Source organism: Lepidochelys kempii, chromosome 3 (assembly GCF_965140285.1).
Source record: "Lepidochelys kempii isolate rLepKem1 chromosome 3, rLepKem1.hap1, whole genome shotgun sequence".
In the NCBI taxonomy this organism is placed as follows: domain Eukaryota; kingdom Metazoa; phylum Chordata; order Testudines; family Cheloniidae; genus Lepidochelys; species Lepidochelys kempii.
This window is the reverse complement of record NC_136382.1, coordinates 183,277,373-183,304,212: the sequence shown is the minus strand read 5'-3', so window position 1 is coordinate 183,304,212 and position 26,840 is coordinate 183,277,373. Positions and strand designations below refer to the sequence as shown.

The window sequence follows — 26,840 nt, the reverse complement described above, 5'->3', positions numbered from 1 at the left end:
AAAGTGGAATGATTTCATTTGCAATGCAGATGTCTTATGCTTTTTGGATGTGTCATGAGAATGCCACAAGATGTGCTGGCGAATGCTGTTCTCCGGATGGCTTGTAACATTCAGGATAAAATTCTACCAACCTAGGGGTGGAGCCACCCCAGAGGCAGACCCCCTGTTACATGGGTTGGACTGTCAGGCCATCAAGCCCTTGCGGCCACACAGGAATGGACCAAATGGTGAATGATCGCTATAGCCGACTGTTCAGCTAAGCATTGATGAAGAAGAGGAGCCAGAGCCAGCCAGAAGCAGCCCAGGGAGCAGAACTGCACCAGCTAGAGTCAGAAAGAACCAGAGAAGTAGCCCAGATAGCAGAGCTGTGCTGTGAACAGAGCCACACCAACCAGAACCAGAGGAGCAGCCCAGAGAGCTGAGCTGGATGTAGAGCAGCAGCAGTGCTAAGGCAGAGTGGAGCTGGAGCAGTCCAGAGCCGGGTGCAGAGGGCCCAGCACAGGGAGACACCTCCAGCTGAGAGGTCTTGTCGGCCAGACTTGGAGGGGGATCATGATCCCGATTGGAGGTCTGATGATGGCAAGAAATGCCCTCAAGCTCTTGGTGGCAGGACTCCTGGCCACTGCCAGAGCAAGTGTCTGACCCACAGTATTACTTGGGAAGGAGGCCTGGAACATGTGAGGAACAGACTGTGAACTTCCATTAAATTCTAGAGACTGCTGTTTGTGGTTCCCCAGGCCCACAGGATGGAATTACACGTTTTCCTTTTATCTTTCCCATTTTTCCTTATTTTTTTATGGTTGCTGTTTAATAAATTGTATTTGCTTTGAATGATATGTAATAATCAGTGGATCAAGGAAGTGTCCAGTGTGGAGAGAGCACCCTGGAGTAGTGACACCCTAGCCCCTGTCCTAACTGACTATGACAAGATTGGGAGTTGAGCCTCCCACCAGGATTGAGCCTCCTACCAGGAATCCTTTGTCCGGGTTACAAGAACTATGCCACGCAGGAGAATGGAAAGGGAGTCCTCGAAGTAAGGCAGGCCTCTGGGTGAAGGGAGTGGAAGTCAGGACTCAGATCCTTCTGCTAGCCAATTCTACTAGAGTAGTGTATAAGCCAGGAAAGTTCTCTACAATAGCAGGACCATTCCCCCGCTTACACCTGCATGACTTAAGTATCATGGTTTATATAAGATTTTAGGATGCTTTCTAATGTTCATCTTTACAGCACTCTGTATATGCTAGCTCCTAATTACATTAAGTTTCCATAAATAATAGTCCTTGTTTTTAATAATTATACCTCTTTCTTACAGTCACCACAATGCCTGGCTTTTAAAGATGTTGATATGAGAACTGATCTTCCAACCCTTACTCAAACAACTAATCTCACTGATTTTAATGGGATTGCTTTCTTGAGCAAGAATGGCAAGATCCAGTCCAGATATTGTAATATTCGAGGGAGATCCCCTGCAGATCTATCATAAGGACTTTAGAACAACTGAAGAACAGAATGACCCCAAAGTGTCCACCTCAGTATTTCTAGAGACCCCATTGCCTGTTGTGACACAGTCATGAAGTATAGATAACTGCATCCTGAAGGAATCTGCATGGGCTGGGCATCAGAATATTCTGAGTTCTAACTCAGGCTCTGCCTCAATTCACTCTGTGACCTCAAACAATTCACTTAATCTTTCTTTTGTTGTTTCCCCATCTTACAGATGGGGATAAAAATACTATTCACCTACTTCACAAAAGTATGGAGAGGGTTAATGTCTGAACAGTGTTTTGAACACATAGGACCCAAATCTGAGCTGCACCAAATTCACACTTAGTGCAGCCAAGGAGAGTAGGATACAGGGGAAAGTTCCCTTGAAGCCACTTTTCCCCTCTCTAATTGTGGGTCGGCAATGGAGCTGAAACAGCACCCAGCATTAAGCCTGCTTGAAATTACTGTGCTGCAGTGGTCCCACAGGAACCGCTTCACCAGCCAGGGATCCAGAAAAGCGCAGCACACTTTGCCATGCCCCTTTGCTCTGTCTGGAAATCCTCAGCTGCTCCCTTCCACTAGTGCAAAGCAGGACCTGGGGCCCAGAAAGCACTATATAAATGCTAACAAATGTTATTATTAGGCATGCTCAATAAAACTGAAATGTATTCAATATGGAGTCTCAGAACTTTGATTCAAAGAGCTCCTAATAAGGAGGGACTCAACATAGGTCACAATGTGCAGTACATATTTGTTAAAGAAATAATAAATTTGAAATGTTATTGTGATTGATTTTTACAGCATGCTTATGCTGTAACATCTAAGCTCTACTAAGGAGTGAGGGAAAAAACACAAACCCAAGTTATATGATGCTGCCCACAGAGAATTTCTTCTCCTGGTCAGACCAATTTGCAAAGATTAATTATGTGGAAGGAGCTGTGCAATATTGGATTATATGACAAATGAACACTATGACAGCAAATGATTTCAACTAATGTTCCACTATGCCTTTCAACTTTTGAATTTTAATTAGTAAAACACAACAAAACAAAACAAAAACCACACCAACCCCCTAATCATTACATTATATTGCCAACTTGGGAAGGCATTTTGTTTCACACTAAAGAAAACTGGAGGTGTGAACACAAGGGAGACAGACCTTGGAAATTCTTACTTTGTTGCTATAGCAATAGTTTGTGAGAATGTGTTTGAGTTGCAATTTAGCTCTCCCGTATACAGCTGAGTTCATGTATGTTGGATCCAATCACTGGGTGCACAATCTCTGGGTGTTCTAATAGATTTGTAAATTACTTAAGTTATAGTGACAGGCTTCAGATAAGTGGGGATTGAAAAAATATTCAATTTCTTTTGTTGCACTACCTAACGCTGTTCTATAAAACTGCTCAGATCTATGCTTTCAGTTGGATACTTACCAATTTTTGCCTCTGTATGACATTATATAAGTAAATTCTGAAAGTAATCCATTAATTTTTTCTGTATTATTGTGAACACTAACTTACTCAAATCAGACCTGCATTTTTATTATTGAAAAAATATTATATTTATTTCAGATCACATTAAATTTGAAGGCAAAATATAAAAAGTTGAAACATGAAAAAGTTTTTCCACTATTCACTGTAATGGGGTGGTCTGCAAACCCAAAGTTTCAGCATTCTCAAAGGTCTAAGGAGCAGAATCAGTTAAAATGTCTGAATTGATTATGGATGTTGTCACAGGATGGCACTGATCCTTTAAGAGGTAAGAGGCCACTGCACCTGTGACTGGTTGGTTGAATCCCATTTATGCCCTAAAGAAAAGAAGACTGAGTAAATCAGTCAGGAAGAGGGCAGAGAGAGCAGGTGTGGAACTCTCACTGCTTGAGAGAGGACTCTGGAGCAAGAGGAAGGCCCAGGGGACTGCCCGTGTGGCCACTGTCCTGTACATGGTGCAGGGAGCTGCAAAAAGCCCAAGAGGAGCATGAGACTTTTAGTAAGCCCAGGACGCCTGTGTCAGAAATACAATTAAGTTCAGTCTATGGAAAATAAATTACAATTTACAATGCCTATGATATAAAGTGGGGACTAGTGCGCCCAAATCAAAACCCAGAGCTGAACAGTCCTGAACTTTGGGAAGCTCAGGTCCAGATCTGGATCCATTTGTAAAGCAATCTATGAAATATTAAAAAAAAAAACACATAATGGAAGGATTACAATAAAATGGCTCAGAGGTAGGGAAATAAAAGCCACCTTTTAAAATGCATGTGCCAAGTGACCAGCTTGTATACTCACTGGCCAAAAACCAAAGTTTTGCATACTCCACAACAAGATTAAGGGTGACAGAATTTGATTGTGGAGGGGAACACAAGTTACACACAAAAATTGGCCCCAAATATTCTCCTTAATGTACTGTCTCTTTTAATACACAGTTTTATTCATTGGTTTTCAAAACTGCTTCATCAGCAAGCCTGGGTCCTGTGAGTGCACAGTGTTACAGTTACAAAGGTTTTTTTCTGCAAATGATCCATCAATGGTACAGAGTGTCCTAGATAAAATGAGTTCACAGGGGATCCCACTATCCACTGCATTTGCTTACCAAGATGACAAAACTTCTCAGTATAGCTTTATTAGCTACACAGCTTGGCAGTTCTTTAACATTCACTTCCCTTTATTTGTGACCTATCTACCTAACAACATCCACACATTTACAGAATGCCTTAGAAGTGGGCTTGTATGCAATAAAAATGCTGTGACTTCCCTCCGTGTGGCTTTCAAACCTTCTTCTGCAGCAATGTTTGAATTAATGGAATGAGTACAAAATAATTAACCATGCAAATCATCCCCAGGCTTTTTGATACTGTGCCAAGGAGTACCCCAGAAAATGGCTATAAACATATAAACCAGGGCTTTCTTACTATGGCAGCCATTTTGCATTGTTTCAGTATATTGTGAAATCAAATTAATTAGCACCTTTAGAATATGCTGAGTGAAATTTCTATGCTAATCAAAGTAAATCAATGTTTGAACAGACTGGTCAGGGTTGCCAACTTTCTAATACCACAAAACTGAACACCCCTTCCATGCCCCCTGCCCCAGCCTTTCTCTGAGGCCCTGCCCCCCACTTGCTCCATCCTCCCTCCCTCCATCGCTCGCTCTCACCCACCCTCACTCACTTTCACCAGGCTGGGACAGGGGGTTGGAGTGTGTGTGGGGGGGTAAGAGCTCCGGCTGGGGGTGTGGGCTCTGGGGTGGGGCTGGAGATGAGGGGTTCAGAGTGCAGGAGGGGCCTCCAGGCTGGGGCTGAGTTTTGGGATGCTGGGGAGGGGTGAGGGCTACGGTTGGGGGTGTGGGCTCGGGGGGTGGCAGTGATAAGGGGTTTGGGGTGCAGGATCCAGTCTGGGGATTGTGGACCGGGGGGTGAAAGGTATGGGCTCTGGGAAGGAGTTTGGGTGCAGGAGGGGACTCTGGGCTGACACAGGGGGTTAGGGTGCGGGGGGACGGGGGCTCTGGCTGGGGGTCTGGGCTCTAGGGGAGGCTGGTGATGAGGGATTTGAGGTTCAGGAGGAGACTCTGGGCTGGGACAGGGGGTTGGAGTGTGTGTGTGGGGGAGCTCCGGCTGGGGGTGTGGGCTCTGGGGTGGAATGATCTCTGTAAGGCAGAGTTCTGCAGTCCACAGGAGATGCAGAATCCCATTATCCTGATCCACTCCCCAACCTTTCCCACAGTGGAATTGCACCAGTTCTGCTGGGTCAAGGCCTCCACTGCTATGATGGAGGAATAGGATTTGGCCTTAAGAATCTCCTGGTCTGATCCTCTGTGGTGCCACACTGTTGTCACTTAACTCCTGATCTCTCTACCAGCTGCAACACAGCCTGGGTTTTAACACTATTGCTCTCAACACTTTACCGTCATGTCTCCCTACCCTTCTCCTTACCCCCCCTCCACCCCCCAATCCCAAAGTGTTCAAAGTCCTAGCTATTTAAAGCTACAACATGAAAATCATGAAACCCTTGACTCCAGTGAGAGCAATGACATACATACACTGCTATTGCCACATCCAGATGGCCTTTATTTCTCGTAAAACAAAGAATGAACGCCTTTCACACAGTGCCAGGCCTTTTTTGTGGCTATGGAAGTGGGTACATTACAGCAGGAAAATGATAGCTGCAGTGGTTTTAGCTATATATCTAACATCTTACAATTGCTTAGCCTTTCAAATTAAAGCAGCTAAAAGGAAGGCAAAAGGCAGATCTATTCCCCTTAGAGCCCCCTTCACTTGATTAGCTACTGTATGTTGTCTTTATGTATTCCATGAAAATTACCTGAAATAAAAGATGGGCACTAACAAACAATTAATACAGCAGTGGCTGGTGAGTTTTATACATATTTAAATGGAGATGAATTAATACTTTGCTTCTAAGAGGCAGCAATGGGGATTCAGACCTGTTGCTCACATCGGCATATTGAATAGAACCTGCTGCACCACTCTACCACACCTAATGACATTTTTTTTCCATGACACAGGATTTCTTAAGCTTTATGGGGTATAGTGAATGCTTTGTAGATTAGGTGTTTCAACGGCAAAGAGTCCTGTGGCACCTTACAGACTAACAGACATATCGGAGCATAAGCTTTCGTGAGTGAATACTCACTTCGTCGGATTCAAGTCTTTCAAGTGACTCTGTTCTGGAAGTTAAATCTATCATTATAAGATTATGTTAATAGCTAAACCTCAGCTGTATATGTCAATTTGTACTTCAGAAAGCCTGTTATCCTCTGCCTCAATTTAACACTAGCAAAAGACTGAGTGTTTAGCATCTCTTACGTAAATAGAAAATCTAAAGCAAATGCAACCACTGCATCTTTCTATAAATCAAAAGTTCTGAAAATTATGGAGTGACGCTTCAAAGACATGATTATAATTTACAAATGCTAGCTTGGAGAGGGCAGATTTCTCAGGAAAGCACTTTCAATTACACCAAGCACTTGCAAAATATTCTTGATTAAACATGAGGCATAAGTATCAATAGAGATAATTTGTCTCCTTTTCACTTACTACCAATCTGACCTTATTGTTAATAATTGTAAGAAATGGCTTTATACATTGATACAAGAACATATATCTATTAAGTCTCATGATCGCTAAGCAGTCTGCTAAAAGTCAGCTTGCTTTGAAGGATCACAAATTATTCACAACAGAGCAGGATTTTTGTTTGTTCCCCACCCCTCGTGATTACATCCTACAATGTTTATACAACATCCTTGTTTTTGCATCTGATATGAAACCCCATAAATCACGTCATTTTCCAGGGAAACTGAAACTAGTTTCATTTGCAACAGAACACTTCCTCCTTCGAACGTCTGTGGCATTTTATAAAATATGTATTGATAGGAGGCCTAAAAATACACATATGGGAGGCACAGTATTAAACCAGATAATTATTTAGCAGACTGAGCCACAAGGTTTCACACCACGGGGTTTTTATTAGGCATAGTTGCCCAGAAATCAGGCTTCTTTTCTGACATATGGTTATAAATATTTTCATTTAAAATGAATAATTTAGCTCATTGAGCAGATAGATTATAAGGAATATAGTCCTTGCTCTTTCAAGGTCTCTCAGCAAAAGCTTGAGTTCCAAGAACAGAAGGCAGGACACATGTAAACAATTCAGTGTCCTTCCATCTATTTGTTTATTTGTTTGAAACCAGCATTTAATTATTCTCTCTGTGACACACACCATGTATTTTGGTTCCAGTGTCAGTATGATGCTGAAATACAAAGATGCTGTTCCAGCCCTGGCACTTCCTGTTGTGACTTCATATGACACCAAAGATTTTTATCCTCTGAAATCCACTGGGCTTTGATAGCTGAATACTAATGAACCATGGTATTCTTCTTAATGAAAATGGAAAGGCAGCCTTCTTTCCTATCTAATTAAACCAGCAATGACAAATACACTCTAAGCATGGTTTGAGACATATGAATTCTCCACAGAAGTTCTCCAATAGATACGTGGACAAGGAATCTAGATACCTGAAGGTACATTCTGCGTGTATCCCCCTCGAAGTTACTTTCTGACAAAACCCTTAATTCATTTTGCAGCTCAGGATGACATTTTGTGTGTTATACAATGGGCGAACACTGCTCACTTCATTAATGTGTAGAGTCACACTGGGTTCAGCGGGTGAGAATGGCCAGGAAGATGTGGCCCTGTGACATTATTATCATGCTGATGGGATATCGTTATCACACGACAGCTGTGGTCCATCTCATTGAGCAACATCCCTGCCATTTGAAAACCCTACTTGGAAAGGGTCCACCAGAACACGGTTGAACTTAGGGGAAATTCAAGTGGGGATTCAAACTTTACAGCTCGGGCTCATCTCTAAAGACAAATCTGAAATGGAACACCATACTTGAACTTTGGGGCAGTTTGGATGTGACTCTGTTCTGGAAGTTAAACTCTGTAAAATCCGAACTCTGTAGCTTGCACCTAATTACCTTAGCTTTCTGGATTGAGGCAACTAAAATGTAGCGCTGCTTAGAAGCTCAGTTGGCATTCCCATGAAGTGGCATTAAGTATTAGTCCAAAGAAATGTACATGCAAAAGACTAGTGGAGAATAGTGGTTTGTTAGCTAACTAATGCTGCTGCGGCAGATGGCTCTTCCCTCTCTCAGAGCACTCATATTTTGCAGTCACTACAGGGTCAACAAAAAGCAGAACTGGGCAGTTTTCTATTAATTGCATGATCTGCCTTGTTTGGTAGATTGACAACTATGCAATTTCCAAGGCTATGCTAGGTTTTCCAAAGAAGGTGTCTCTGCATTAATCATAAGTGAGGAATAAAGGACTAAAAATGATTGCTGAGCAAATTATCTTAACATTCAGCCTCAGCCAGGATCTGGATCTTTATGCCACTAACTTGCTGGTGTATCTTATCCACAGATACAGGTATGTCATGGTGTATTTCATTATATTCAAAGTCCTATATAAGATGGTGCTTCATGGTATCAACTGTCTTCAGATGTATAATGCTTCACTGCCTCTCATATCAATAGCACTTGCATTATTCCCTTGAAAACAAAAGACAAGGGGAATTGAATGCTATCAAGGATTTCAACTTGATGAGTGAAACAACCCTAATTGAGATTTAATGTACACTTCACCTGGTTAATCACAGAGCAGAGCCAAGAGAAATGCTTTTGGAACAAAGCAGAATTTAAAAAAAGTTCAAAAGCTAATTAAAAATGGTCAAAATTTAGATGGTTCAAATAACAATCTGTCAGAGCCCAAGACGTGTATTCTTCAACATAGCACTGCTTAGCTTCACAGATAAACATTTGAACTCCCTGTGTTGTTCTCTGCTAACCCAGACACTAATTAAAAAAAATAATTTACCAAAAGTGTAAGTTTACCTGCAGAACAGGACGATGGCTAAATATTTAATTCCTCTCTCACACATAGTAGGCTATAAAATAGGGAACTTTTTAAAAATAAATTCCTGCGTTAAGTACTATTATAAATAGATATTCACCATCACATAGCTGCTTTCACATAATTTATTATTGTGGCTTAGAAGTATGCTAAGGGACTGATCCAAGTAACCGGGAATCTTTCTGTTGACTTCACTGGACTTCAGGTTGGGTGCTTAAGGCAGAGCCTTCTCTGGCCTATTATACATGCCGCCCATGCACTCCTCCTCTTCTATATATCTTTCTGTAGTTTGTATTCAGGGGTGAAAGTAACTTAAAAGTCTTACCGGTATGAGGGCCCAGCTCTGGGCCCCCAGAAGGGATGGAGCCTCGGGCAGAAGGGGTGGGGCTGGGGGTCAGCCTCCCCTAGCCAGCCCTTCAGCGCTGCTCCAGTGGAGATTTAAAGGGCTATGGGCTCCAGCCGCTGCTGCACTAGCAGCAGCGGTGGCCAGGAGCCCCAGGGCCTTTTAAATCACCAGGCCCTGGGGCAGCTGCCCCTTTTGCCCCCCTCTCAGAAGCCCGGGGGGGGGGGGGGCGGCAAAAGGGGCAATGATGTTAAAGCGGCTGTGTACGGGCCTGTACCGGGCAGCCACTTCTTACCGGTCTGCTGTACCAGCCCATTTTCACCTCTGTTTATATTACCATGTGCTAAAAACATTACAACATGCTATTTCATTGGGCAGTGGTTTCAAAATCTTTACATAACTTCCCCCTTTCTAGGAATTTCTCAAACTGATCACTGGGTACATCCACAGGTAACGTCAATGGGCTCAATGTCATTTCTGGTGACCTGGGGAGTAGTTGTGAAGTTTATTAGAAACCACTAGTTGTCATATGCTCACATTCATCCAACTTTACATTCAGCATATGAAGAATCAGAAGACCAGCTTAGCAGATCTAGAAGGCTTGAAATGGTACTAATTGCAGGCAGCTGTTGTAAAAGATCTATATAATAAGAGGGCAACACTGTCACTCTTTGTGTCACTGTGAAGCCTAGAATGTCTGTTGAGTCAGTGTGAAGGAATGGCTGCAGCTGCAAGTATGGCTGATCACTCTTATTGTTCAGAATGTCAACAGGTTCAATCATCACTGGGTTTTGTGGTCTGTTAGCATTCCATTTTTAAATTCTCAGCCATTTTGACTTTACAAATTACACTGCTACAGTAAGGCATATATCTATGCCATGCCAAGGTTTCTAGACCCTTGTGATATCAGAGTTAACTCAACCAATCACTCTCCTTCTTCTACAGCCAATTTGCATTGTTAGTATGAGGGCGACTGTAAAGACAGTGGATTACAGGCCCACACCCGTGCTCCCAACTGCCACCCACAAAAATCAACACACATCTCTCAGCACAATTTTCCCCCTCAGACACAAATCAATGCAACCACCCACACAACACAAAGGTATACACAATAACTCCAAACACACAGAGCCAATCATAACAGCACACACCACTCATTTGCAACCTGCACAAATCCAAGCAATTCTCCCAGCACACTCACAACACACAACAGAACAACCAGCACACACAATAACCCCAAGCAACAGTCTGAAGCCTAGAATGTCTGTTGAGTTAATGTGAAGCAACCAAAATCGCTACAAGAATGGCCGAGAGAATTTTTTCTTCAAAATACCACTAGGGTCAATCGTCACTAAGATGGTCTGTTACCGTCCAATTTTTAAGTTCCCAACCATTTTTGGCTTTTTGCACACATGAGTTTATGAATTACGCTGTGTAACAGCATGGGTTTTTACCTACTACTAAGAACAATGATATGTAAAGCCTGTTAATTAAACTGCTTGTGTTCTATGTGATGATTTGGAACCCTCAGAAGCCTTCAAGTTGTACAATAGCTAACCTATGCAACCTGTAAAGTCTTAGTGGAGTTACCCTGGTCCTCTCTTCCCCCTCTCCTCATTTATGTTTGTCACACTCGTGTGTTATTTCAAATTACACTGTAAGCTCCTTTGGACACTTTCTTACTATATAATTGTACAGTGTGTAACACAGTGAGGATCCTACCCTGACTGGGTTTCTAGGAGCAATCACATTACAAATAATACTATTATGTATTATTATTCGTATTGCTGTAGCATCCAGGGGCCCAATCATAGATCAGGACACCACTGTGCTTAGAGAACAATAAGAGAGTCCCTGCTCCCAAGAGCTTACAATCTAAGTAAAATTCAAGAACAACACAGATACAGAAGACAGACAGGTGGAGCACAAGGAAACAATAAGAGAATACATAACAATAATTCATGGCAGAACGTTTTAAAATAAATCAGGCACACTTTCCTTTTGTCCTCCATCCCATCTGTTTCAACTTTCATCTTATCTTACAGAAGTAAAACCAATTGTTGATGCAAATTTTTGGAAAAGAGCTGGGTATAGACAAGATAAAAGCAGTATTTATTTTGCTTCAGCAGCAGCAGCATTAGATTTACAAAAGAAGAACAAGTAGAACACTGGTTGGTGTAGATGAAAAAAGCTAACACCAAGATGGAGTGCAAGAAACACAGACATAAATTAAACAAATATTTGTTGCACAGCAACAGTTAAACAGTGAGCAAAATGTTCTTATTTAGGATAGTATGTAACTTCCTAAAACAACTAAGGTCTCTTTTAAGGCACCATTTCAGCTGTTTCTGATGTGAAGTTGCTGTACTTTTTCTCATTCTTTATGTTTCTAGTTATTGAGACAATAGTAATATAGACTCGTGACTAATTTCAATGTCACATAAAACCAGTAGCATACACATAATGTAGTAATTATCAAAGCAATTGTCTCTAATAACTCTTCAGGGGATCATTATCTATAAATCTCCCACTTTCCCTTTAGAAGTACAACCCTGCCCTGTCAAAAATCAAATTGCATTTTCATTAAAATACTCCAGAAGTTAAGCAAATAAACTATGGAACCGTGCCTTGCAACAAATCATTATTTCATGCAATAATATATACTGTCGAATACCAAAGTAGAAGGACATTTTTGAAAACAAGAGCTTACATTTTTGATTGGGTTTCCCTACATTCTTTCTCTCATACTCTCGAAAGATAGTTACAATGGGATGCCACATTACAAGAAATTAAATTCTCTGTATGAATTGCACACATACTTCTAGGGACCAACTGCCAAGCATATATTTGCAATGCGGTCAGACTATATTCAGGACAGCCAAGAATTAAGCATGTATTCAAGGCAAAAGGAATAATTGCATTGAAGTTACTTTGGTTATGAAGCAAGTATATATTTACATGAAAAAGAAGTATAAGGAGAAGGAATCACCCTGCATTATCACGTAAAGTGCACAAATGTTCACAGAAACAAGCACCACCTCACCGAACTCTGAGAGAAAAAACAAAATGGCATCATTAAACATATCTACCACCTCCCATCAAAGTCTGTTCTTTGCAACCACCATTATTTCCCCTCTTTTAATGGCAACATAATTTTTATTAAAGGGTCAACATTCATAAAAGAAAGACAATTTAAAATATACATTAAAAATAATTTGTAAATCAAACACTCCTAGCTGCATTTTAAATTCATCCCTCCTCTTGACTAGATTTGTACTGAGGTTCAGATTCTCAGAAGCAAGTCAACCAGCTAAATTTATCCCTGATGTAATTCCACTGACTTCCTGCTCCAATCAAAATCAATGCCAAACCTCCAACTGACTTCCATGGTTACAGGATCAGGCCTTTGGTCTTACTTAGGCAACACTCCTACTGATGTCAGTGGGAATTTTGCCTGAGTAAAAACTGATGGATCTGAACCTCCATTGCTAACAGATGAATCTGGTCACAATCTTGGCTATTCTGATGAACGAATCTGGTCACAATCTTGGCTATTCTGATGAACGAGAGCTAAGGCAGTGTATCTCAACCAGTGGGTTGCAGTACCCAGTGGCACAAAAGGCAATCAGGGTAGGTGGTTGTGAAAATTTTATTACAAACTAAAGCAAAGAAAATGTTAATCCCCCTGTCTTTGTACACCCTTGCCCTTCAAGGTCAAATATGCTCTGTTAACCTTCAAAACACCACACAAATAAATTATGCAGGCTTCTCATTGTTATCATGGATACATTTTTACTCTTACTTTTACAGTAAATGTAAAGGGGTTGTGCACATTTTTAACTTTGAATAGGGGATTGGCAACCTGAAATAGTTGAGAACCACTAGTCTAAGGAAATTATTATCTGGAAATTTATTAACAACACTAATATGTGGAGTATTGCGCAATTTTAATTGGATGGGGATGGAGTACTGACTCCCAATGTCTCTTAGTCCCAATGTCTATCTTCGATGCTGTTTGTTAGTCAGGAATAGCGGAAAGCTGCATTATGGTATGCAAGGATGTTTGCATTTATCACTTTTTGCTTGACATTTATTCCTGTTTTGCTGAATTATTCATGTTCATTTGTTGTAGCAAAAATAGAGAAAGATATAATTTTGAAAAACTAAATGAAATGTTCAGGATTTTTAGGCAATTTATTTTCAAGAGCCATTGAACAGCTTTGCTAAAAGCCTCTTACAAACTTTGGGGAAAATACTGCCTCCAATAGCATGTGTGCTACTTCCTTTGACTTCAATGGGAAGCCCATTCATGTATCCATAGCTGGAAAGGGACTATCTAAAACCATCAGAGTGGAAGGGGCATATAGCTAGATACTTGTAAAACACCCACTTTAAACCTTGAATTCCCATGAAACTGGCCTTGGGTAGGTTCCAGTCTCTGTATGTGAGCCTGTGAGATTTTTTTGTTTGGATTTTGCTTCTCTGAGCTAGTTACAAACTCTTTTTTTGCCCAGGCTGGAGGTTGCTATGGACTGAGTCAAAACTATTATCATCAGGAAAGGTGACCTGGGCCAAAAAATTAGAGAGACAAAGGGGATGAGGTTCTCTGGACCAACTACTGTTGGTGAGAAGACAAGCTTTTGAGCTCTTCCTTATGTATGGGAAAGGTAGTCAGAGTGTCACAGCTAAATAAAAGATCAAACAGATAGCTAAGGGTAAGTAGTTAGCACATATTCTATGGGACCATTCAAGGTGAAAACATGTTTTTTCTCCTGGATCCATGATTGACTGAACACATCCCCAATAAAAGCAGGAGTTTCAGCAAAGCCATTTAATTTGATTGCTGTTTTGGGGCATGTCTACATAGCAAATGAAGGTGTGATTGTTGAACAGGTAGGCATGCTCATGCTATCTTTAATCTAGCTAGTGCAGATAACAATGAAAGTCCTTGTCTACACTAGGGCTACAGCTACACTACAGGGTTAAGTTGATGCAAATTATACCGATGATCATAAACTGCTATAATTACATCACTTGTGTATGTTCACACAGTGCTCCTTCTGTTGGCAGAATGCATCCACAGTTGGTTCTCTAGCATCGACAGTAAGAGCAGTGCACTGTGGGTAGCTATTCCACTGTGCATCTCACAGCCTTCTGCACCTAGGAGTTGTGGGAAGGCAGAATGGATTGCAGTGCATCATAGGTGCAGGCTCAACATCCCGTGATGCAATTTTTTCTGTCCCATTATCCTATGGGCTTCTGACTATGTTTCATGACATTTTTCAAAAGTCCCTGTTTACTGTACACCTGCCATCTATGTCTGAAAGGATGGATCCTGCACAGCTCTACACCGTTGTGGTCAGTGTTATGAACACAATGTGACTGATCATGCAGTATATCATGAGCTTCAAATCTGAAGAGGAATCCTTGGTGCCTCACCTACTGTGTACGATGGAAAGAAACAACACAAGATTACTTTTGGCATTCATGGAGCAGCCGTACAGAGTGGATCAAATTGGGCTCCACAGTTGCTGTTGGGATCGGGAAACAAGCACTGATTGGTGGGGTCACATCGTTATGCAGGTCTGGGATGACTAGCAATGGCTACAGAACTTTTGGATGTGCAAAGCCAATTTCCGGGAACTATGTGTGGCGCTAGCCTCAGAACTGCAATGCAGATTGAGGTGTCATTAGAGGAGGTTTTGGAACAAATAGATAAACTAAACAGTAATAGTCACCAGGACCAGATGGTATTCACCCAAGAGTTCTGAAGGAATTCAAATGTGAAACTGCAGGACTACTAACTGTATCTACTAACTACTAACCTATCATTTAAATCAGGATCTGTACCAAATGACTGGAGGACAGCTAATGTGATGCCAATTTTTTAAAAAGGCTCCAGAGGTGACACCAGTACAGGTCGGAAAGCCTGACTTCAGTACCAAGCAAACTGGTTGAAACTATCGTAAATAACAAAATTGTCAGACACATAGATGAACATAATTTGTTGGGGAAGAGACAACATGATTTTTGTAAAGGGAAATCATGCCTCACCAATCTACTAGAATTCTTTGAGGGGATCAATAAGCATGTGGACAAGGAGGATCCAGTGGATATTGTGTATTTAGATTTTCAGAAAATCTTTGACAAGATCCCTCACCAAAGGCCCTTAAGCAAAGTAAGCTGTCATGGAATAAGATGGACGGTCCTCTCATGGGTCTGGAAAAAGAGGTAAACAGTGAGGTGGCAAAATTTGCAGATGATACAAAACTACTCAAGATAGTTAAGTCCCAGGAAGACTCCGAAGAGATACAAAAGGATCTCTCAAAACTTGGTGACTAGGCAACAAAATGGCAGATTAAATTCAATGTTGATAAATGCAAAATAATGCATGTTGGAAAATATAATCCCACCTATATGTATAAAATGATGGGGTCTAAATCAGCTGTTACTACTCAAGAAAGAGATCTTGGAGTCCCTGTGGATTGTTCTCTGAAAACATCCACTCAATGTGCGGCGGCAGTCAAAAAAGTGAACAGAATGTTGGGAATCATTAAGAAAGGGATAGATAATAAGACAGAAAATATCATATTGCTTCTATATAAATCTTGAATACTGCGTCCAGATGTGGTCGCCCCATCTCAAAAATGATATATTGGAATTGGAAAAGGTTCAGAAAAGGGCAACAAAATAATTAGGGGTATGAAATGGCTGCTATATGAGGAGAGATTAATAAGACGGGACTTTTTAGCCTTGAAAAGAGACAACTAAGGGGGGATATGATTGAGGTGTATAAAATCATGACTGGTGTGAAGAAAGGAAATAAGGAAGTGTTATTTACTCCTTCTCATAACACAAGAATTAGCGGTCATCAAATTAAATTAATAGACAGCAGGTTTAAAGCAAACAAAAGGAAGTATTTTTTCACACAATGCACAGTCTATCTGTGGAACTCCTTGCTAGAGGATGTTGTGAAGGCCAAGACTATAACAGGGTTCAAAAAAGAACTAGATAAATTCATCGAGGATAGGTCCATCAATGGCTAGTAGCCAGGATGGGCAGGGATGGTGTCCCTAGCCTCTGTTTGCCAGAAGCTGGGAATCGGCGACAAGGAATGGATCACTTGACGATTACCTGTTTTGTTCATTCCCTCTGGGACACCTGGCATTGGCCACTGTCAGAAGACAGGATACTGGGCTAGATGGAGCTTTGGTCTGACCCAGTACGGCCATTCTTATGTTCTTATGCAAGGACAACAAAATGAGAGCTGCCCTCTTGGTGGAGAAGCGTGTGGCAATCGGCGTGTGGAAGCTGGCAACTCCAGACTGCTACCAGTTGGTCGTGAATCGGTTTGGAGTCCGGAAGTCCATCATGGGGGTTGCTTTCATGCAAGTGTGCAGGGCCATTAATCAAATCCTGCTCCGAAAGACTGTGACTCTTGCAAATGACTGGCTTTGCGGCAATGGGATTCCCTAACTGCAGTGGGGGAACAGATGGAACGCATATTCCAATTTTGGCCCCGGACCATCTTGCGACGGAATACATCAATAGAAAGGGGTACTTCTCTATGATATTGCCAGCACTTGTGGATCACTGGGATCGTTTCACTGATATCAACATGGGGTGGACAGGGAAGGTGCATGAAGCACGCATCTTCAGGGAACACTGACCTGTACAGAAAGCTCCAAGCAGGGACTTTCTTTCTCGACCAGAAGATTCCAATGGGGCATGTTGAAATGCCCATAGTGATCCTGGGAGATCCAGCGTATTGGCTGACATAGCTACTGCCTCTCATGGGAGGTGGAGTAATTAATCATAGAATCATAGAATATCAGGATTGGAAGGGACCTCAGGAGGTCATCTAGTCCAACCCCCTGCTCAAAGCAGGACCAATCCCCAATTTTTGCCCCAAATCCCTAAATGGCCCCCTCAGGGATTGAACTCACAACCCTGGGTTTAGCAGGCCAATGCTCAAACCACTGAGCTATCCCTCCCCTAAGCTGATGGGAGAACTCTCTCCCATCAGCTTAGGGTGTTTTCACCAGAAGCTCTACAGCAGCACAGCTGCGTCAGTGCAGCTGCACCACGGCAGCGCTTCTAGTGTAGCTGTACACACAATGGTGAGCTGATGGCATGGGTTTCAGTGTGGGCTAGCAACCCAAGCATGTTTCCAGCGTCCCCAGTGGGCTTGTACTTGGCAGCTAGCCTATTCTGCAGCCTGTGCTACCATGTCTTCACTACTCTTGTTACCCAAACTAGCTAGATTAAAGCTGGCACAAGTATGCCTCGCCGTTCTACAGGCACATTTTCATTTGTAGTGGAGACATACCTTAGAGGGGGGCTGATGCAGTCTTACATGAGATCTCTGATCCTTATGGAAAACAAAGAAAAATTATTCAATAATTTACCCTGGCTATTGTGATACTGGCATGCAACGGGACAGACTAGCGGGCTGTTATCCCTAACTCCATCAGGTAGTTGAAACCAACTGTGTTCCTTCTCTCCCTCATAGAATTTTGAAATGTATAGTATAAATTCCCAGACATACAGTTAGCTGGTACCTCCGCAGTGTGCGCCACTCACACCCACTCTAATGGCAGACCTGGCTGCTGACATAGCTTTGCAGCAGATGCCTGTGGACACGTACACACACACCTCTTTATGAGAACTGCTTTGTTGTAGCACACTGCCACGACCACCTTATTTTCAGACAGCTCCAGATGTTTCCTCTCCATGTACCGCCACATAGCCATGGTACACATATGCTCCCCCAGCCCACTGATGTTTGCAAGTGATGGCCTGCAACAAAATTAATTCAGACACCACTCTATCCAGCTGGAGAGCAGCCCTCCTTAGCTCCCTACTTACCTCTCTTTAAAAATATGCTTTTTAGTCAGTATAATGCTTTTTAGTTAGTAAAAAACTTGAAGTTCTTTACAAAGGTATGTAAGCATTATCCTCATTTTACAGATGGGAAACTGAGGTACAATGAGGGTAAATTGTTTGCCCATGGTCAAAGATTGTCAGTTTATTAGGTTTGATTCTTATTCTATTACCTTATTCATTGGGCCATGCTGCTGTCTCCCTTTAAAAGTGTGGATGTTGATTTTAATTTTCTTTCTTCTCTTTCAAATAATGATGCTGCTTCTGTTGCCCATCTAAATCTGACATTTTACAATGTGGATAATAGGCCTGCTTCAGCTTTTAGCAAAGCAGCAAACCTAGGCAAATGTGCATGAACCCAAACCTTGTCTATAAGTTCAGCTTCAGACATGGAAAAAATGGGTTGAACCTAAATCTTTTCAATCCTCAGTGCCTTGTGACACTCCTACAAATTGGATTTGACACTAGAATTCTCATATTTATTTTGAACTGGATTTGAAATGGTTCTAAAGGGTCTATAAACCTTTATACATTTCTCACATATTTATGACAGAGAAAAATGTGGGTTTAGAAAATTAAATCTCTGAAACCTCTTATTTTGTGTTGTGCCTTCTGATTTCTGCCAAATAATTTACACAATTAGTAAGCGGTTTCTAACAGTTACATTAAGGGGGCCTAGTTTAATTAAACCTACCAGAAAGGAATTCATTTTAGAGATCCCCACCAAGGAGATATGTTCATCAATAAATCTTGAAAGTAATATATTCAAAATAGTTTCTAATGCATTTTGAAATCCTAGTTGAAACAGGTGGGTAGAATAGTAAAGGCATTCACCCAAATGAACATCCCATGACTTCCCTCTGCTCAACTTCAGCATATTTCTTGAAATTAGTAATTTTGACTCTGAATGACTTTATTTAACCTTAATATCCCTCATGGTTTTCTATTCTCATTCTTGGCAGCAAGTTGCATTGTGCAGCTCAGCTTTGTCAATGTCTTTAGAAGTATGAAACCTCCATTAATATGAAATACACTGTCAAGCAACTTTGCTCCCAGACTGCTTCCACTAACAGCACAGCAGAAGCAGACAGATGCCAGAAGTAATGTGAATATTACCTGTGGCTGATCCCTCAATACACTGACTCATTCTTCTCTAGTGAAGCTAGGCATCAGCTAACAGCACACCCACCACTTACTAGTTTCTGGAGACTGCCTTTCGTTCCTCCTCAAACAGATATAAATGTCCACAAATCCACACCTGTTTGTATTATTTCATATCACTGGTTTGGAAAAAACACAAACAATGTTCAATAATCTTCTTCTGCAACATCATTATGGCCCTTGCTGTGGACAAACCTAACTCTTGAATCTTCCAGATTGCCATGTAACAGCCAATCTGCTTAATCCTGTATCCTGGCAAATCCAAAGACACAATGGAGAGAACACCAGTAATTGTAAAGGAATGGGTACTAAAATCTGTAGAGGCAAAGCCTGCCTGCATCAATCCCCTATTCAGGGTTTGCTCAAACTGAAATTTTGATAAAGGTGTACCAAGAAAAGATAAAATTTATTCAGACACATATTCCACATTGTCTTTTTCAGCCAGAAAACCTCTATACTGTGCTACCAAAGCTCCTTGCTTTATGTATCCTCACAGTGCCTCATGACAACTTAAGGATAGACGGTAAATAAAGTCTCTGGCAATATTTTTCACCTGTGGCCTTATCTTTTTTGGGAGGTTGGGTGTTTTACTCTTCTCTTCTTTGAAGGAGGGTCTACAGGTAGGTTTGCAAACCTTCCTGGATTGTGCTGGAGTCTCCAGGAATTAAAGATTAATCTTTCATTAAAAATTATGTTATGTGATGAAACCTCCAGGAATATGTCCAACCAAAATTGGCAACCCTAGCTACAGGAGTTTCCCAAGACATCCTTCCAGCCACTGTTTTACATGAGAAGTGTTTGCACACTTCCTAAGTTTTATTTACCCCCCCTAATAATCAGAAGATGGAATATTTCACTTTTATGGAATAATCAGAGTTTATTAAAGTTACAGCATAGAGGGTGCATGGTAATGGTAGTACACTGAGAAGCTAGGGGGTCACAAATCAAATTACTCAATTCAGGGCTAAGCACACATTTGCTACCAGTCTGAAAAGAGCTATTAGTAACCATAGTGAAATACAGAAACTGCTTTTCACTACTGAATCATTACAGAGATATGGCTGGTGAAATGCCTGAGATTTCTACATCCAAGTGGAATGGCTGGAAAGCAAATATTTGCAATTTTCTCTTCAAGCATGAAAATTTTCAGTCAGCCATCCTCACCACAGAATAGTTTTCTCTGTGAGAGACAGACAACCAATTAGCTGCCCCAAAAGGTGAATTTAAACAAGATTAGCTCTAGATTTCACAGCTGTTGCCCATGGCTGCTCTAAAGACTCAAATATCTGCTGAGGAATGAATCCTCTTTGAGGCTTCTGACCTTGTTGTGCTGAACAACACTTCATCAGTTTCCTGAATGCAAAAGCAAATTGTTGCACACCCTTGGAAAGAATCCCATTCTTCACAGTCGTGAAGTGTTCAGGCAGGGATCAAATAGGGTGGCTTGATGGGCCTCGGCTTAGAGATGGCTCTTCTGCTCTAGAATCTAAGCTTTTGTTTACAATTGTTTAAAGGGACAGAGATTTTTATTTGCATTAAGTCCACAACCCCTTTGCACTAGTGGCATAAAATAGCCTTTTGTGTAAATGAGAATCAGGCCCTCAGTCTCTAGCCCTTATTCAAAAGGTGAGTTAAGTGTGAATGGATGCAGTGATGTCCACTTGAGCCTGGAGACAGCCTGAAACAATGGCTCTGAGAAATAAGAGCTGCTCCCATTTGTTTCAGTGGGACATTGACCCTGAAGCCTAATTATAGCATTAGCTTTTCACTGCTGATAGAACACAAAGGAAAAAGAAAAGATTACCATATTATGAAGATCAGCACAATATATTAAAAGTGGCATCTTATTTTGATGTCACAAGCAGGATGAGCATGATTAATCGGTGGAGCTTGGGATACCATCACTGTTTTTTCTTCAATTTGACTTCTGTAACGGAATAAAGGAGACTTCCCTTATATGCAATACAAATTAAACTGTTAAATACAGTCAGTGGTAATCAACCAGCCACCTGCTTTTTCTAACCTTCTTTCTTTGTCAGGTAATACAGTTGGAAAGATCCTTGGAAAAAAGCCAGTATAGCAGCGGTGGGCAACCTGTAGCCCGCAAGCAGCCCATCAGGCTAATCTGATTGCGGGCCCCAAGACATTTTGCTGAAGTTGACCCTCCGCAGGCATGACCGCAGGAATGTGCTGGCTGCTGCTTCCTGCAGCTCCCATTGGCCGGGAATGGCGAACCGCGGCCACTGGGAGCTGCGGGGGGCCGTGCCTGTGGACAGTCAACATCAGCAAAATGTCTCGCAGCCCACAATCAGATTACCCTGATGGGCCACACAAACGCAAGACAGTTTTTAGGCTTATGGTGCTCATAATCTGAAACAGACAACTGCAACGAGGACTATCAGTGGTTTGATTACAGATGTCAAGCATATTCCTGTTTCTACAAGAGAACCCACAAAGACTGAACAAAGAATTCCCTAGCACAAGCAGTACCCTCTCCCTAAATCTTTTGACTATTTTTAATTGTGGTTCAAAAAATTACCTAGACTATCTGGTAAAAACACTACTCAACAATTTCTAATCCTAATGATGTTCAGAAAAAGTTCAGACAATGTAATGTTCTTTTAACACCTTTCCTCTTCTGATTTCTTAATCACATTAGGTGGTCAGAGTTGGGAAATAAAACCTTTTCTCCTCAAACGTCTGAAAATAACTACAGTTTCTTTCAGTACTTTTGATATATTAGCAAATTGCCAAGAAAGAGGAATGGATGTCTCAGGAAACTGCTAATTAAATTCAGAGCAGTTACCCTTTCCTTCACAGGGTCACATCTTGCCCAGACAGACAGGAAGTTGTTACTGTCTGATGGTTGCTCTGTGGTTTAGAGTAGCTGAAATAGTTAGTGACTTCAGTGGATGGGTATCTTTATCATTAAAAACACTGTCACAATTGGCACTAACTGGAATCCTTGTTGTCAGCTTCACCAACCATGAATAGGCACAGAGACTGAATTACCCTCTCGGTCCCAATGGTGTCCTGTTCCATTTTAAGTATGAGGCACATTGATTGGGGCTTATGCTGCCACTGCTACTGCTTTAAATGCTGTGCAGTAAAAAACTTCAGTCTCCAGGAATTGCAATCAACACCTCAAATGTTCTGCAAAGTCCACCCAAGTGGAGGGATCTTGCTCCATTAAAAATGAGGCCATAATGAAATAATACTTTTTCTTTTCTGCTTTTTTCATTTGTCTTGTTAATTCTACAACTGAAGATCCTAGGCAAATGTCAGCCCTCCTCCCAAACCCCACCTAAAAACAAAACAAAACAAAACAAAACAAAAAAACAAGAAAAGTACTAGTGTACTAGGGATTACTGAACATGGGCTTTGGATGTTGGACTTTCAAAATCCCTTAATTTAATCTTTTATTTACCTCACCCCTAAAGATAGTGTGTCATAGCAATGTTTGCTGCAGAACGAGTCCCTTTGCAGAGTGATGGTGATCACAGGGGCTGAGCTTCTACAGTATGAAGACCTCTCTAGCCACCCTAGCATCTCAGAAACTGGGCAGCTCAGGAACTGAAATCAGATACAGTATGTTATACTGTCACTAGAAAGTCAGGATGGCTCACCTGTTTTATATTTAATTTTACTGTCTTGGGCTACCACTCCTGTTAATATCTGCAACACTTAGGATCATGTTCAGAGGAAGATAAGAGGAACACATTTATGAAATTGTACAGTAGTTTATTACCTAAAAGGGTAATGATTTTGCAAGGACCAAAGGGTCGTTTCTGCCTTTTCTTCCCTCCAAGGAGCACCTGAAATCCTGGGCTATCCCCAAGCATACATTAAATTTGTTAGTCTCTAGGGTGCCACAAGTACTCCTGTTCTTATTACTGACACAATGTATGTATGCTCATACAAAGAACTGTGTAAGAGAGGACTGATAACACATCTGACTTAGTGACTGCGGGAAAAGCTCAAATCCACTAAAAAAACAAGTAAATGACTGTATTGGTTATCGGCATACAGTTATATAAAAAACCCTTTCAGCTGAAATTTGGCATGAATAGCACCTGGGCAAGTAAAGTAGCAGCATGGCTAGATCTCTCTTAACCTGGATTATGCTGGCTCTCAGTTCTTGCTCTTGGTGTGAAGAATTTAATTATTGAGATGTGAACACTGACGCCCAGAACAATTTTGCCTGATTATGCATTTTGTCACCCATGTTGCCCTTTGATAAAACGCTACTAAGTATTGCACCTCTCTGTGCATGGGTGACGTGATTCTTGATGGGAAGCCTGGTAGTAACAGGATACAGTGGCTATGATTTTTTGGGTAGTCCTTTACAATGAAGCAGCTGATTTCAGACATGAAAATGCATGTGCTGGAGTTTTAATAAAGGACTATATGGAATGCAAGGTAACTGTGAATATTGTCATTAATTCAAGCAAAGCTAAGTATGGGTCAGTTAAACTGTGACACAAAGATCGGGTGAAATTTTATCCTGGCTACCAAAATGCCCTTATAATGTGATAACACAAATGTTCATAAAGCATTGTCACTCCTTACATGGATTCTGTGTGATGAGCAGGAACCTGAAATGATGCAGTTTCAGGTGACTACCAACATGCCAATGACGGAGTGAAGAATTTGAAGTTTCCAGTGGAAGGATGTCGATAATTTGTAGTTCCCAGGTATTGGGTAAAAATGTGAGTAACAGTAGTTGCATCTTTTGGCTAAGTGAACTGGAGTAAAAAAGGACAGGATATGTCCTAGGATCCCAAGCATTAGTTGGCAGGGATATTGTTGAGAAAGAAGGCACAGTAAAAGAGATACAGACACTAGTCAGTCAGAAAAACTGTGACAGAAAAACAGTGTCAACTTCTTGGTAGCCTCCAATACACTTCGTTTGGATACAAAAATGGCTAAGGGAACATCTTTCCATTAGGGCATTCTATATAGTAACAGTGACATCAATATATGACTCCTGCTGTTAATGTCTATTGTAGTCTAACAAACCATTGAATTAGTTTATAAATGTGTCAGGGAAAAATATTTATTTTCACTGGTCTTATTATTAATTGTATGTAGATGGTAGTGCCTAGAAGTCCCATTCAGGATTGAGGCTCCATTGTGCTTGCTACTGTACAAATATATAAGAAAACATGGTACCTACCCCAAAGACCTATTGTATGGAAGTTTTGCCAAAACTGTGTGAAAGGAGAGATATGACCAGGAATTATAAATATCTAGACATTTTCTCATAGTGGAGGCTTTCTTCATATGTAGGAAACCATTGGGTGAATTTTTTTGGTTGGATAATTTTTGAAAGGTTCCTTATGTAATTAACAATCAGTTAACTGGTCCTTAATCAGTTAATTTAAGGTCCTTGCTTAAAAACAAAGTGATTTGAATTTAATTTTTTTGCTTTCTGGTCTATTTTTAGCTCAGTTACCCAGCTTATTTCAGTTACCTTAGTACAGTTGCTTTAGTTCAGTATCTGAAGCTGAAAAGCTGTCTTTAATCTCTGATACCCTTTGGATACTTGGCTATAGGAAGAATAGTGTGAGGTCTGCTACAGAAGTCCGTCAGTTTCAGCACATTTCAAGAAAGGAGCAAGGGTCATGAATCAGCGACTAAAGCTCATCATGCTGCAGCTTATGTGTATGGCAAAAAAGGATCCAGCTATCTCCAAGAACAGTAACCTTTTTATTGGTTCAAATGACTTATCTATATTTCACTTTGAGCAAGTATTGCAAAGAAGTTCACAGAGAATCAGGATTAGTCTATATAGGTAGAATCATAGGACTAGAAGGGCCCTTGAGTGAAGTCCCCTTCACTCATGGCAGAATTATTTAGACCAGGGGTAGGCAACTTATGGCACACGTGTCAAAGGCAGCACACAAGCTGATTTTCGGTGGCACTCACACGGCCTGGGTTCTGACCACCGCTCCGGGGGGCTCTGCGCTTTAATTTAATTTTAAATGAAGCTTCTTAAACATTTTAAAAACCTTATTTACTTTACAGACAACAATAGTTTAGTTATATATTATAGACCTATAGAAAGAGACCTTCTAAAAACGTTTAAATGTATTACTGGCACGGGAAACCTTAAATTAGAGTGAATAAATGAAGACTTGGCACACCACTTCTGAAAGGTTGCCGACCCCCGATTTAGACCATCCTTGACAGGTGTCTGTCTAACCTGCTTTTAAAAATGTCCAGTGATGGGTTCCTTTAGGACTAGGCTGGCCACCTCAATTCCCTGATTCAGGTTTCCAGAGTATCAGGATTAGACAAATTGTCAGATAAATCCTGACCAGCTAAGAAGTTACTATTATTTCCTTCCATTAACGAACTGCTTGCTGTGCAAAAACAATGAGATCTGAAAGTCAGTCTGTATGCTTTCTCGCTCATGCATCATCACCGGTAACCCTGAGATGTATTACATAGTAGTTGCCTTTACTACTTTCTCAGATGTCTTTGCTACCATACTATTCATGTTATTCCCTAGGTATACCTTTCATAGGAAAAATGTGGAAAGCAGTGCTGACATTATCTAGCAACAAAGACAAAGCTGTAAAGATTTTAAGGGTGATAACTGTCAATGTAGTTTAAGGTACAATTGCAATGTATATTTTTGTACATTTCCACATAAATACTCTGCAGCTGCAATTTAGTAATTCTGATGGTGACATGCAAGTCCCAAAATTAAATCCAGCTCATTCGCCCTTAGTTATGTTGGCCCTATAGTGACTACTGAAGTAAAAATTAGCCAGAATGTATGGTTGTCAATAAAGTCAAATGGAATGACTCAAAATTAACACAGGAAACAGGTCTGTAGCATATGAAGGAAATGTTTCTACAGAGTCTCTTTTCTGAGCATAGCTGCATGATAAGGCCATAATCCAACACCCAATAAAATCAATAGGAGGGCTCCCATTGAGATCATGGGTATTGGATTGCCCCCTAAGTGAAATTTTATTTAGCTGAGAGATGATGAGCTGAAGTCTATGTGAGTTGAGGGTGCTCAGTATCTCCTATGATCACTTACTACACTTATTATTGTAAGTAATATGATCACTTATTACACTTATTACGACACAGAGTGATGACAGGATATGACGCTGGATAAGGGGTACATTCTATATATATTTAGATGTGCATCTACAGCGATATCTATTTACAAATCACAGAGAAAAAATGAAGCCAAAATCAGATGATGGCCACAACACAGGAGTGGGCTATTACATCACTGTCTGAAAATGTGTGAAACAGGTCAGAAAAGGAAAACCAAGAAGACGAGAGTAGCAAACAACAGCAGAAACCAGAGAAACAAAAGTACTGATGGAAAATGCAATATAATATGAAGTGTAAAGTCATTTTTTGTGACAGTGTAGGTAGTTGCTATGGGTAGATTAGTCAGTAGCTTGGGAAATTTTATTTTTAAGGCAGTCTTTGGTGACTACAATAGGTGCAAATATGATTATTACGTTGTACTATCAAATACGCATTGAACAGAACTTGTCAACATTT

At 41.0% G+C, this 26,840-nt stretch overlaps 1 protein-coding gene across 30 annotated transcripts in view; it reads right to left on the bottom strand.

Annotated features, from left to right (window-relative positions):
- Nucleotides 1–26,840, bottom strand: part of NRXN1 (neurexin 1) — a 1,265,182-nt gene that overhangs the window by 48,920 nt on the left and 1,189,422 nt on the right. For 2 of the 30 annotated variants that reach the window (XM_073339225.2, XM_073339224.2), the window contains one exon: nt 17,590–17,631. The exons of 27 other annotated variants lie outside the window; for them this stretch is intronic. In XM_073339225.2, coding sequence (XP_073195326.1) covers nt 17,590–17,631 — 42 coding nt within the window. Of the gene's footprint in view, nt 1–17,589; nt 17,632–18,316; nt 18,425–26,840 lie in introns of those variants that run through there. One more of the 30 variants, XM_073339227.2, reaches the window with a different exon arrangement.